The sequence below is a fragment of the Apostichopus japonicus genome, chromosome 2, assembly GCF_037975245.1.
Source record: "Apostichopus japonicus isolate 1M-3 chromosome 2, ASM3797524v1, whole genome shotgun sequence".
NCBI lineage: Eukaryota > Metazoa > Echinodermata > Holothuroidea > Aspidochirotida > Stichopodidae > Apostichopus > Apostichopus japonicus.
Genome location: NC_092562.1, coordinates 6796944 through 6812147, shown reverse-complemented (window position 1 = coordinate 6812147; position 15204 = coordinate 6796944). Strand labels below are relative to the sequence as shown.

Below are 15204 nucleotides of genomic sequence, written 5' to 3'. Positions count from 1 at the left end.
AACAAAACACTAAATACAGCAATAATCGCTAACCAAGATCGTCTGCGCTTTATGTGGAATTATGAAAGAGGATCTGCAGGGTTGATCTCTTGTGCTTTAGCACTAAAGGACTGTTTAAACTTAAATGCTGTTTGTGTTCTGTACTAATAAGTAAGCACACAGATTGATAATTAGTTGAATATAGGAAGACCTATATTTAAGTTTGCGAAGCTCTTCACCCAGTTGAAACAATTTTTGATCATATTTTTTTTAATGTCCTGCTTCAAAGCACTCGTACTGATAATATCAGCAGTATGAATATCAGGGTTTCTATCAAATAAATCTTAGGAACTGTTCAAACTGTCAGTACAGGTTCTTTGATGCACGACATGCGAGGACAGTACACATCAGGAAGTTGTCCCAACTGAGTTGTTATAAAAGTATTTGGCATCGGCGGATTGAGTGACATTATCCGGGCAGTCGAGTTTAAAAATGCCTCTATTTTCGATGACTTAATCTATAAATATTAACACGAAAATATAATTCTTAGAAAAATTGAGTTGATGACACCTTAACGAGAAACATTCCACTTGTAGCACAAGGACAAATAGTCAGAAACATTGACAAGGAACTTAAAGCTTTCATGAACATGTGACTTCCCAAACCACCTACTGTGTTACACTTCCTTGAGAAATTTATTGGGCAATAATAAGTCACTTTAAAATAAATCTATTGCTAGAAAAAAATAATGGGATGGAGTTATCATCTAACAATATCTTCCCTATAAGTTTCATAAAACCCCCTAAATCGTTTATATATCCCTTCAAAAAACATTCAGTAAGTCGACATTACATCAAAACTATGCACCTGCAACTTACAGAAAAATAGTTTTCTTTGAATGTTTTGACACATTTTTATCGCTTATTCTGAAAAACGAGGTCAGTGCTGATGACCTTTAAATATTTCAAGAAAGTATTGAAAACTCTGACGATCAACTTAACTGTGACTAATGAGAGCAAGAACAATAACACTTTCATATTTCTTCATTGTTGGAAATACACCCAACCATAGTGATGTATTTTGCTTATGAAACTTGATATGAAACATATACGCATGGCTTATAATAATGCATTCAATAGCTCTGGTAATTAACATGTCATAATGAACAGCATTTAAAACTCTTTTGCAGCTATTAAAACAAAACGTACTTCGATGACATTCAACTGACAGACCAATGTTTTAATAACGTCATTATGGAATAAATATATGGATAAATGATATTGTAAAAGTTAAGGCTATGTGAAAATGCATGCATTTAACAAAAGTTAAAACCCCCCCCCCCCTCAGAACATCATTAAAAAGCATTAAAATACCGGAGAAATAAAAGATGGAGGATTAAAGGCACATTACTACCGCTTCTCAGGGACTGTTAGAAATGACACATTTACAAAACTAAGGAGCAGGTTCTTTGACTGAATTGTCATAAATCTGTGATATTTCATTGATTTTCAAATGGAAAAAATGAAGTTATGACTTTTGCATCTATCATTACATATCTAAGTTATGATCTGTTTTCTCATGAGTAAATGAGATTTTAATTTTTCCCCCATTGATTTCAGCAACTTCAAAATTGAAAGGAAGGGTGGGGGTGAAAGGCTTTAGCTGCAAGTGTGGCATAATTGACATAAACCCTTTACCTCATTTATTCAAGATTGAATTTATTTCTTTACAACAGAATTAATCTGTATTATTCTTGTTTTGACATGATTCATCCCTTCCACACCATTCTATGAGTCATCATCACGACTAAGTTTCCACTTAGAGAATTCAACAACACCTTTGAAATATAAATCATTATCTCATCACTGATTATGATTTTCATATCCTTTTGTCCCGACGCCCAATTTATTCGCTGTTCAGTCAAGGTTGTGAACTGCCTTTCTATTTATATTTACATCAGTAGCATCTGTGATTGAATGTTATGTTAGTATTTAGTCTTTAAAACACTTGAAACTAGATTTAAAAACTAGGTCCCTGACAGAAGCAAAAATGTCAACACTTAACAGAAGTATTAACTATCAAGCCTGGAGACACATGACTTCTATAAACATTGATTAATATTTTTAGGCCCTTTTGCTGCATATAATTTTAGTTTTCTTCTCTACAGAGCAAGTATGAACATTACAGACCAGCTTATAAGTTCAAGAGGTATCAGTGCTATTGAAAGGTCCCAATGTATGAAGCCGTGTTCCTTTGGATAATCTTCTCAGCGTATAAACAGCTGCTCACACCTTGGTAAGTCCATACAGCTTATGCTGCTTTTACACAGCAGTGAACAGTGAACAAACCAAACTCAACGAATGCTTTGAACTCTTGTCAAGCTTCCCATCTTTGGTTTTGTTATCTTTTTCTTCTGATGAGGGTCGGTTGCAAAGCACTTCCATAATCTAAGAGTTTCATCTGCTGCTGCTGAAATGATGGTTGAGCCATCTGGACTCATGCACATGTGTAGAATTCTTGCTGTGTGGCCTAGGAAACGAGACAATCCAAAAATTACATATACATTTTTATTTTTTTAGAATTAATGTAATTCAAACAAATAATTCAAGGAATAGCAATGGCTTCTAATGAAGACATATAGGTAATAGTAATTGCCACCAACTTAAAGGCATTGAAGACTCGCCCCAAACCGCGTGCCGCGCTCTGAAAAGTTAACTTTCTGTTGCTTGCAAGTGAAGTTTTCTTCTTGTCGCTACATAATGCAGACAGTAATGAAACGTGATACCTTGTTATCTTTTATCTTGACCTGAGATGTCCATCGCTGCTATGTACACTGTGTTGTGGGTATTGACTGTAGCTCTATGTATTGACTGTACACTAGTGTCTCATTACCGACGGTAGCAAGCTGTGTGTGTATTTTCTGGGATAGATGGTGGTGTCTAACACTTCTGTTACACCTTATTCGAAACTAGGTCAGATTACCGGCATGAGACGTTTCATTGTGCCCGAGTCTTCACACCCTTTAAGGCTGGACAGCTCAGTTGATCAAGCGTGGGACTTGTATTCATGAAATCACTGTTTTCAGTCCAGTGCAAACTCTGAATAACACCCCCTTAGTTAGCTTTCTGTTAATCATTTGCTTTATATGTTTAAATTTATGAAGACTAATATAAATCCATTTTGTTACATTGTTACAGGCTATTATTGCAGGCAAGATTACAATAGGATGATCAACTGTACCTAATAATTCTGTCACCCGTTGCATCATGGGGTACTTCCAGATCACAATTTGGTTTTGGGCATAGCCGTGACCAGAGACCAGCTCCTTGTACTCTTTGCTCCAAAGCAACGAACAGACCTGTAAATAATGGCAATAATGACTGTTAAATTTACAAGAACAATATTCAATGAATGAATAATACTCAACTGTATCAGGCATTGCATAATAACCTCTCTCCATGTTGTAACATAAGATTACCTTCAGATTTGTATAACTTTTTCTTTCATTTGACTTTTCCTTTGGAGCAAGCAGGTGTATTTCCAGAGGGGTTGAGGTTGGCTTGCACTCCCCCTTCCCTTACCAACCTCACAAAAACTTCAAAAGTAATTATTAGCATAGTTTTTATTCATCTTTTCCCTTGCCCCAATATATGGTAAGTCAATGACCCTAGGGACACACCCCTCCTTTATAGAAATATGCCCAAATGATCAGTCTTAACTATTTTTGTTGCCGCTTCAAGCAGCCACATAAATAATCCTGAAAACAATCTACAATGTGAGCCTGTAACATTACTGTCAAAGTGAAATCTCAACAGTCTGTCATTTTTATGAATCTACGATCAGCACAAAGCCAACCCCTACAAGATTGACATCAAGGGGGGGGGGGGGGTGCAGAATCAATTGATTCACCTGTCCATGAGAATGCTTTGCTCTTTTGTAAGCAATATGTTATGGTGGACTTAATAGACTTCAGAGCTTTCAGTTTTTATCCAATCGGACAAGATTTGTAAAATTATATTAAAATGTTCAAAATACTGGATATGATAAGCCCAATATTGATAGGTTGGGTAGATATTATTCAAGTAGTTAATAACTCTCTCAAAGTAGAACCTTGTTAAATAGTGGCCTAGTACAATCAGTGGCACTGTGGCAGTAGCGAGTAATGCAAAACAAACAACATGATGGTGTTATGGTGTGTTGTTGTACTTGTTTATAGACTGCAGCAGGGTTCCCAGTATTTCTGTAACACACCCGGTCAAATTTACAGGATTTACCTGCCAAATAGACTAGAGTGAATAAAGGCCACAAACATTTTTTTTTTATTTCTGCTCCTATACATAGGTAGCCTACATTTTGTTGGTTTGCATTCCTTTTCGATGGGGTGACTCTATATAGGCTGTCGGCGTAGATAACTTTTCAAATGTGTAGGAAAAAAGGCTTAGATATACCACTATAGCTATGAGACCTAGTTGTAGTCATTAATGGGAATGAGATATTTCAATCTTCACACTTCTGAAACTTTGTGTGAGATCCCTCTGTTGTTCTCAAAATTCTCCCTGCTCATGGTCCCCCTTTCTCTTCACCCCTTTTTCTCTCTCTCTTTTTTTCTGTCATTTTGGGAAGGGTAACCACTGCCATCACCTCCCCCCCCCTCCCCAAGCTAAGTGCTTGCTTTCATTGTTGTTATACTGATAACAATCATAACGCAAGTTGCTTTTGTCACTAACTGGTAATGTAGTTACCAATTGCACTTGTATAGAAATCAAAGTTTACATTTGGGTCACTAGCTAGCTCCTACAGTTAACCTCACATGCGTTTCAATGATAATATATCCCTAATGAGAAACTATTTTCAAAAAAGAGAAAGAAAATAGAAAACAAAGAAAGAAAGAACAGACTTTGCACCTGCTTTTACAACCTGAAATGAAGAAACACACAGCACTTCACCAGATTCGTCCCTAGTGTACATTTAAATAGTTGAAACAAGCTTAACTCACCTGTGATTTTGTATCAACACTGTTTATGCATGTCCCGTTGTTAACATTCCAGAATCGAATGTGTCTATCCGCTGTTCCTCCACCGCTGGCGAGAAGGCTTGGCTGCCAAGGGCACCATGCCAGTGCCTACGAGAACAATAAAACAAAGTGAATTAGACCATTTTCATTATAAGCGATTCTCTGTGAAACTGGTTGATAATAAAGGTTTCACAAGTTAATAATCCCCCATAGTCTGTCATCTCATTCAGGCTTCCAAGTAATATCAATTGTTTGTTTTTGTCAATTTTCAAGAATATTTGACAACTCCTAATAATCTTGATTCCAAAAAAAGATCATAATTGCTTAAGCTAAAGCTTTATGTAGACTCTTTGACTGAGAAAGATGCAAATGTAACTGAAACAGTCTGTGAGCTAGCTTTTGGTAATCGTCAAGACCCACAGTCATACAACTAACTCCTTCACAGCAAACAACTGACGAATGATGCACAATGAACGAATGTTAAATATAAAATGCAAAGTGTCGGGGTCAAATGGTACATCCTGAGGCAAATTTAGACTGCAAATTTGTAACAACCTGGTGGTACCAAGAATCTTACGATAGCCAGTTTGTGCAAGGGGGGAGGGGGATGGTATAGCACAAACTTTTCAATTTCTTAGACCTAATAATAGGCCCAATTTATGGTCTACATATGCCTCAGATTGCACCATTGATGTCTGAACCTTTTAAACAAAAATTTGTGGCATACAGCTTCAATGATGTAGGGGTACATCCCCTCCTTTATGAATTCCTTTATTCATCTCTGGCTCTTACATTCATGCCCCTACTTAAATCAGTCATGGGTAATTTAGAATTTGGCTCACCCACTTTTGAAATCCGATGCACCCACTGAGCCTGGTCCAGCAAAATTGCATTAGCATTGTAATTGATACACATGAGTACATTAACAATCAGACACAATATCTTCTATGCTGGAGTAAATGGTTAATAACTATTGATTTAGGTGCAACCAAATAATTGTAACTACACATATATAATATATATATATATAGATACATATTTATATACATAAATATATATATATATATATGATTTCGAGTTGGTTGAACCATGTTTGATCTCTAGAGTAAGGCAAAATATGTCACCAAAACAGAACTAGTATTTTCGATACAGGCGACAAACGCCTACAGTGGAATTACGACCTTCCTTATCGGTTTCGAACCTCTGGACATACAATCAGCGGACATAGCCTAGTGGTTAGGGTGTCCGCATATAAAGCGGGAGGCCCGGATTCGAATCCCGGAGGAGGCTGGAAGTTATTTTAGTGTTCTTGAATTTCCAACTCATTACGATTTCAATTACATATATATATATATATATATATAAATATATATATATATATATATATATATATTGACATCTGTCTTTTATATATATATATAATATATATAATAATATATATATATATATAATAATATATATATATATAATAATATATATATATATATATATATATATATATATATATATATATTGACATCTGTCTTTTATATATATATATATATATATATATATATATATATATATATATATATATATATATATATATATATATATATACATATATATATATATATAAAAGACAGATGTCAATATTAACAGTGTAACAAATCAACAGATTGTAGATATTAACTAGAGCCAATACTGTAAAACAGTAAGTGTTGTGTAACAGACCTGGAATTAATACGAATGTGAAGGAACAATATAGTATTTGTTGAAGGTACCTGGAGTTGAGGCTGATAAGTTAACTACTAATGACTTTGTTACTGTACCTTGACTGCAGCTTGGTGCTGTGTGAATGAATACTGAGGTGAGTTGCTTGTGGCAATAGCCGCGGGCCAGATGTTGAGTAAGTTGTCATTAGCCCCACTGGCAAGTACCTTCCCATCTGGAGACCACCTCAGCCCACAAACCTCTTGGGTATGACCTGACAAGGTTGCTACATGATGCTCAGCGGCCCTGACGTCATGGTGGTGAATGTTTCCTGTCCGAGACCCACTATCAAATGAGCATAAACACAAAACATGTATGTAGTATGTAGGAATTCATGTGACAGAAAGCGGTGATATGTTACCTGCTGGGTATGTAGGAATTCATGTGACAGAGAGTGGTGATATGTTACCTGCTGAGTATGTAGGAATTCATGTTACAGAGAGCGGTGCAATGTTACCTGCTGAGTATACAGGAATTCATGTGACAGAAACAGGTGATATGTTACCTGCTGAGTATGTAGGAATTCATGTGACAGAGAGTGGTGATATGTTACCTGCTGAGTATGTAGGAATTCATGTTACAGAGAGAGAGCGGTGCAATGTTACCTGCTGAGTATGTAGGAATTCATGTGACAGAAAGGGGTGATATGTTACCTGCTGAGTATGTAGGAATTCATGTGACAGAAAGGGGTGATATGTTACCTGCTGAGTATACAGGAATTCATGTGACATAGAGCGGTGATATGTTACCTGCTGAGTATGTAGGAATTCATGTGACAGAAAGGGGTGATATGTTACATGCTGAGTATGTAGGAATTCATGTGACAGAAAGGGGTGATATGTTACCTGCTGAGTATGTAGGAATTCATGTTACAGAGAGCGGTGCTATGTTACCTGCTGAGTATGTAGGAATTCATGTTACAGAGAGTGGTGCTATGTTACCTGCTAGGTATGAAGGAATTCATGTGACAGAGAGTGGTGCTATGTTACCTGTTGAGTATGTAGGAATTCATGTGACAGAGAGTGGTGCTATGTTACCTGCTGAGTATGTAGGAATTCGTGTGACAGAGAGTGGTGCTATGTTACCTGCTGAGTATGTAGGAATTCATGTGACAGAGAGTAGTGCTATGTTACCTGCTGAGTATGTAGGAATTCGTGTGACAGAGAGTGGTGCTATGTTACCTGCTGAGTATGTAGGAATTCATGTGACAGAGAGTGGTGCCTTGTTAACTGCTGAGTATGTAGGAATTCATGTTACAGAGAGTGGTGCTATGTTACCTGCTGAGTATGTAGGAATTCATGTGACAGAGAGTGGTGCTATGTTACCTGCTGAGTATGTAGGAATTCATGTGACAGAGAGTGGTGCTATGTTACCTGCTGAGTATGTAGGAATTCATGTGACAGAGAGTGGTGCTATGTTACCTGCTAAGTATGTAGGAATTCATGTGACAGAGAGTGGTGCTATGTTACCTGCTGAGTATGTAGGAATTTGTGTGACAGAGAGTGGTGCTATGTTACCTGCTAAGTATGTAGGAATTCATGTGACAGAGAGTGGTGCCTTGTTAACTGCTGAGTATGTAGGAATTCATGTTACAGAGAGTGGTGCTATGTTACCTGCTGAGTATGAAGGAATTCATGTGACAGAGAGTGGTGCTATGTTACCTGCTGAGTATGTAGGAATTCATGTGACAGAGAGTGGTGCTATGTTACCTGCTGAGTATGTAGGAATTCATTTGACAGAGAGTGGTGCTATGTTACCTGCTAGGTATGAAGGAATTCATGTGACAGAGAGTGGTGCTATGTTACCTGCTGAGTATGTAGGAATTCCAAGATAGTGACCCTACTCTAGCAGCATGACCTGTCATCGTCCTCAATCTCTTAGATTGGTCCACATCCCACAACTGAGGAGAGAAAGAGAGAAAATAAAAATATATAAAAAAGTATAAATTTAGGGGCAACACATAATGATGGCAATTAGGTGCTGCAAAACACAGAAATGGATAAAATATTAAACTACATGTTGAATTCTTTGTCTACATTGCTAAAAACCTCCTCTTCATAAGAATAATTTAACACATAATTCAGTGCTCAAAATCTGGTGTATACTGCATAAACCAGAAATAAATAATTTATCTGACACAGTGTACTGAGCATAGCAACTTGCTATGTAATTTGGTAAAATGTTCCCATAAAGAACCTTATTAACTTATTAATCTCATTAACTTATGATTCTGTAACTGCTCTGCAAAGCATAAACACACAATACAATACAATCCTTTGAAATGGTAACAAGAATGCACAGAATATCCATTACTATTTGCGAGGTGCCATATTTTGGGGAACAAAAATCTTTTCATAGAATCACTTATGAACTTAAATTTCTGCAAATAAACTTTGTGCTTGTCTCAACAAAGATGTCTAACATGCCTTGACATGACATTTGTACAAGACACACCATTAAATGTGTACATGACTTCACATGTAACTAGCATCTCAAACACTGACTGGCTATACTTGTTACAACAAAGCTTCTGAGTCATTGAGTACCAAACTATCTCTGCAGTGTGAGGGGACTGTATAGCAAGTTGATAAAGGAACACATTAGAAACAGCAAATGTAATTATTCATAACAATCATGTCCTGAAGTACAAAGTTTACCAATACTCTTCAGACTCTTCAAATAGAAGTAATTCAATCTGTATTCACAGGTTATCCTAAATCCCTGCTGCTTGCTATCATTGCAAGGGACAGTTGTAAGTGTCAAGTAACTGCTGCCTGCTATCGTTGTAAGTGACAGTTGTAAGTGTCAAGTAATATAGAAATGATGATCTACCTGGACTGTTCCTGAACTAGTGCCGACAGCAAGGAAGTTTCCTTCTGGTATCCATGAGACACATGAGATGTAATCGTCTGGGTTCTCTAGCTGGAGCAGTTGTTGGATATCACCGCTAGTTGCATTCCATAGATAAACATTGTTGGCTAAGGCTACTGCTAGGTAATTGCTACAGCTCCAATCGATGAGATTAAGATCTTTAAAAAAGAAAATTAAACAGACAGTTGCAGAAAAAAAGAGGACGTAACTTCTTTGGTTGTGGAACAGATTTGACTATAATAATCACGATGGTTCTCTTGCTCTAGAAACACAATCAATTCTCTGATAAAGCAATGTTATAATTAAACATTTAAGCAGGAATCAGTGCTGAACAGAAATTTAAGAACTATACTAAAAAGAAAAGACTGACACAGCAATGGACACATCAAACAAGAACATTCAGTCAAGGCAATCCACTATGTTTTAACTGTTTTACAAAAATGTTTTCTTGGGGCACTAAAACTTCAAGTTTATGGTGTATATACTACAGTTATTTCAAGGAAAGACCTCTGAGGCAATTTGAGACATATTACCGATGCTGCCTTTTTACTGCAGATATTATGAATAATGCACACAAAAGGAGAAAGGAAAGTGATTGGAAAGTGGGAATCGACCCCCAAAACTGGGTAGCGAGCATTGTTCAGCTTCAAGACCACAGCCATCATGCTGTACCTTGGACTAGTTTCAATACAAAACATGACGTTCATTAAATCCAAGGTCCACTACCATCTTTTGACAAATCCATGATGGCAAAGGTATTTTGGTTGATCTTTCTGGCATAAAAATGCATTCTGTGCATTTTTGAGATAAGAAACCGAAGTTTATTTTTGTATTATATACTTACAATAGTCGTCCATGATCTCGGGGGCATCTAGAATTCTCTCTGGTATTTGAGGGATGTGACGAGTGGTTTTATGAGCAGAGCTTGGAGTCTTTGTTTGAGAATACAGCACCTTCAAGTTGTTTTGAAATCCTGCCAAATGATAATGTTAAGAGGTCATTACACATATACACATATAGTCAGCTTTGTTTCTTCTCTTGAAAACAAAACGTTACATATTACAGACGGTAAAGCAGCCTTTTGAGAAATGACACTGTTGATCAAAAACTACACAATTCTAAAATTTCAAGTGATTACACACATCTTCATATTTCTAACCAACTAGGATCCCGTTAGGACCAAAACATCATGGCACCTACCGCTTTTGGACTTTGACAAAAGGAGTAAAGGACTATTTGATACAGACACATAAAATATGAGAGCGTTGTGGTCAAGTGGTTAAGGCAGTGGACTTGTGATCTAAGGCTTGAAGGTTCGAGTCCTGGCCAGATCAGTACGTTGTGTCCTTGGGCAAGGAACTTTATCTCCATTGCCCCTCTTCACCCAGGTGTATAAACAATGGGGACCTTTGACATAAATAATGGTGCTGTTTAGCTGATACCATGTGGAGGGATTGCCTCTATGTTTGACAGGTTATCGTTGACCATGGTAATATTGTTATGCGTCTTGAGCACCGTTAACTATGGATATTTTTGCGGTTCATAAGTTCTCAATATTATTATTAATATGACACTTTACAAGCAATACAGAGATTAAAATTATGTCAAGTATCATATTACTTATATTCTTCACTGCCTGTTTGTTTTATAATATCATTACAGACTTATACAAGTTAAAAGGGTTAATTATGAAATGATGTGACTGCCTTTCACATGATGAACCATATATACACAACCAAATTGGACAAAATGCTACCTACCATGTTCAATCACATCTTTGTTTACAAAAGCTATCTTAATTCTATCAATCTGATTGAAATGTTTATTTTCTACTTCAGTCCAGCATTGTTCAATCAATGTGATTTTGTTAATGCTTAACCACAACTGCATATTTACTATATTTGAGTTCACAGCAATTGTTACTTGACTGTGGTATTGACATTTAAAATTCAAGTGATATTACCTTCAGGAGCAGATGGCACAGCTTGTTTAAATCTTAGAATTTTTGAATCCATAGCTTTCCCGTTGAGGTTTTCATTCATGACTCGTCTGTACTCTAACTTGGAAGGACTCATCAGTTGTTCGTCCTCGTGGTTGACATCACTGACCAGTTTGTAGTTACCCACTTCAAAGTCAGTTGCATTCCGGTTTGGAATAAATCTGTCACCACCAGGTGTTCTTGTGGGAGTCTTTGATTCTGTCAAAGTAAATTTGAAAGTCACAGTCAAGATCTCTGCCGAGTATACATGAAGACTTTAAATACATGGTTCGACACAAAGTATACTGTACTTAAGTATTGTAACCAGTTTTGTGTCAGAGTAATATATAACTGTCCGACAGTACAGGCACAACTAATGGCTTTGGAACAAAATGCATGAAAAATAGATACAGTAATTTGCAAAAATGAAGAGATTAGCATATTTTGGACAATTTTTATTATGAAAACCTCAATGCACATTCGATTGTGGCAATTGCCTGGTAAATCTGAAATGAACTTTTGACATGTCTTTGAGCTACTGAAATACACTTTGTTCGCTTTTGAGTTCCTTCGTTGATTAACTTAATATGCAATATATGACAGGACATCAGCTGTGCACTTACTTGGGCAACCGTTCACACACATTGAAGACTTTTAATTTAATAGTGGATTATTTTTATTGTGTAAATACCACAGTACTTAGATAGTTCAAAACTCATCATACTTACAGCAGCCATTGTCCTTCTGAAACATCTTAGAATATCTTATCAATGTGTCAGGGATATTGACAAAAATATAGTTTATTGCCAGAAAAAGTAACAGAAGTGCTTGAATCCTTACTTTTGCCAGGCGTCTTTTTCCCGGGTGTTTTGCTGCTGCCTCCAAGTGATTGGTTCAGTGCTCTCATTGGAGATCCCAATGTACTGGCATTGTGACTTCTATTGAGGCTTCTGTTCACACTCATATTAAGGGAGGTATTACAACTGTTGAGTTCTCTGGTTTTACGCTGCCATCTCATTGCTGGGCCACCAGTGCTACCATCCAAGCAGAGAAGGTGATTGATATCCTCACCAAGATGTGACATTGTGTGAGGTGATCTAGTAAGACACTGGCTAATGTTTTCCAGCACAGAATGCTGAAATACAAACAAAGAGGAGTGCAGAAGTCTTAAATATACATATGAACCTTCACACTGTAGGGTTAGGAACTTACAATGTTTGGCAAGGGCTAATCATTATCAACTGTTCAGAAAAAGTACAGTGCCAGTACACTTCTGTACATACTAAAATCTATCGGTTTATCACTGCCGTGCATTGTAAATTAAAATTGGAGAACAGTTGCAGAGCTTGTACAGCTTTAGTACAATTGATCATAAATATGGCAGTTTTGCTATGAAAATTAAACTGGTGAGTTTCAGATTGTGTAGAAATAGTATTATGTGCAAGAACACTGAGACACCTATTTGCCAGCATGGTTTTTTCTCATACACATTCTTCTGCAAACAATTTTTACACATGTACAAAATCATACATTGCAGACAAAGAACTCAGGTTTGTTAAGTCTTTCACAATTTATGAACTACAGCTCTTTCAGTACAACAACCATAAAGGTTTTGCAGAGTTCTGAGTATATACTTAGTAGAAATCTCATTTTATAATCACAATCTCTAGGAGATGCGAAGGAAATGCATTTGTTGTAACATGAAATGAAATACATAAAGCTGATAAAACTTCCTGATATTGCAATCCAAACTTAAGGGAGATACAAAAAAAATCACAGAGCTCTCATTTTAAGACAGAATTTAGTGAAATGTAAAGAGGTCAATTTTCCATATCCACTTGCTGTGCTGTACGTGTCACTCATAAGTGGGCTTCTCATTTGAAAAACATGCAACCAGTGGTGTTAAGTATCTAGATGAAAAATCTCCATATCAACAAAGTCATCCAATAAAACCAATCTCAGATCAGCTATTTTTCTAGCAAGTGTTCATTGATCAATGACATCACTTGGTCTAAATAGTTACTTGTCTTTTAAAGTACTTAGATATAAGTTTATTGGGTTGAGCTTGAAGTGTAAATATGTTGGTGTACTCTATCTTCACATAAACGTAGTATGTAGGCCTAGGCCTAACATATATACATGCACTGATAGACACTGAAGTTGCAATATTTTTTGGTGACCGACAGAAGCATCAATTTGTATACCAAGGCACTTTCATTCCTGGGCATTGACCAGAGTAATACAGTAAAATTTTACAAACGAACGACAATGTTTTGACCAAAAACTTTAATAACCAGCCTGTATACAGTAGGTACTAATAGTATTACTAGCCCTACAGTACAGTATTTGAGAATCATGGAGTTGAAGGTTAAAAGTAAGATGGCAAAGCAAGATCATCAGTTAACATAAAGTTGAAGGGTTTACAGTCTTGTTTGAGGCCCAGGCCCCATCACAAGACTAAACAGCTGAGCTCTTGGTCATTGGTAATTTGTTACACCTACACACCTACTGTATGTGTGCATGATTAAAACAATCCCTCCTGGGGCACTACAGTGCACCACATCTACCTGTCCCCTGGGGAACTTCCCTGGTTCCAGTGCCGTTCTGCCATATGTACATACCACCATACTTTCGCTTACCAGTCAAAACATCCCTTTACCAAAACGTCCCCGTACCAAAACGTCCCCGCTTTTGGTCAAAACGTCCCTGTAAGTCAAAACGTCCCCGTCTATCACATTTATTCACAGTTGTAAATATATATTAATTTTAAGTTATAATTTGGCTAAGTAATCGGCATACAAATTGGATTACAGTCGCTAAATACTATCATGAAGGACTATATCGTTTAATTATAATTGGTATGAAAAAGGTATACGCTATATATTTTCCAGTGAATTAACGAATAAAGGAAAACAAAAAATATTATGCAAGAGGAATTAAAAAGAATTTGGATGCGTACACTATACAATATATATATATATATATCTATATAATATTTTAAATTGAGTGAAATCACTTATTGTTTATTTTTACGAAGTAAAATTTTGTCACGGGTACGTGCCCCTGTTGATATTTGACCTTCTGAAGTATAGAATATATCGTTCGATTACCTTTAGTGTGGTAACGTTAAATGTTTTACTCAAAAATTATGCTCAAAAATGTTTCCGCCCTCATAACAGTCAATTCCCACTCCTAAAAACTGTTTTCAACCTAAACTATACTTATCCTTACTCTTTGATTTGAACTAAAAACATCCACACTTGCATTCCAACTGATTATAAAAGCAGGGACGTTTTTACTCACGGGGACGTTTTGACTGCGGGGACGTTCTGGTAAAAAGCGGGGACGTTTTGGTCTTAAAAAAGCGGGGACGTTTTGGTAAAGGGACGTTTTGACTGGATACCATACTTTCCCACCATAGGTTTCGATCCTTTCCGCTGTGGCGGAAAGGATGGAAACCTAAGGCGGAAAGCTACATTTTAGCAATGGATTTTACACAGGAATGAACTTCTTTGATTTGCATGGAAGGATAGGTACACTGTCTTCAAATGTGACGTTTTGCTGGATAGACTGAATGTAGTTAAGACAGATTGGGGAATAGATACACAGT

General features: G+C 36.7%; 1 protein-coding gene across 1 annotated transcript in view; it reads right to left on the bottom strand.

Annotated features, from left to right (window-relative positions):
• Window positions 1-648: 648 nt before the first annotated feature.
• The window catches only part of LOC139976286 (cell division cycle protein 20 homolog), a 15619-nt gene continuing 1063 nt past the window's right edge, over window positions 649-15204 (bottom strand). The window contains exons 2-10 of the mRNA XM_071984944.1: window positions 12435-12729; window positions 11580-11813; window positions 10461-10589; window positions 9578-9774; window positions 8551-8645; window positions 6805-7030; window positions 4976-5101; window positions 3220-3337; window positions 649-2508 (exon numbers count right to left, since the gene is read on the bottom strand). Coding sequence (XP_071841045.1) covers window positions 2333-2508; window positions 3220-3337; window positions 4976-5101; window positions 6805-7030; window positions 8551-8645; window positions 9578-9774; window positions 10461-10589; window positions 11580-11813; window positions 12435-12678 — 1545 coding nt within the window. The 5' untranslated portion in view covers window positions 12679-12729 and the 3' untranslated portion in view covers window positions 649-2332. The remainder of the gene's footprint in view (window positions 2509-3219; window positions 3338-4975; window positions 5102-6804; window positions 7031-8550; window positions 8646-9577; window positions 9775-10460; window positions 10590-11579; window positions 11814-12434; window positions 12730-15204) is intronic.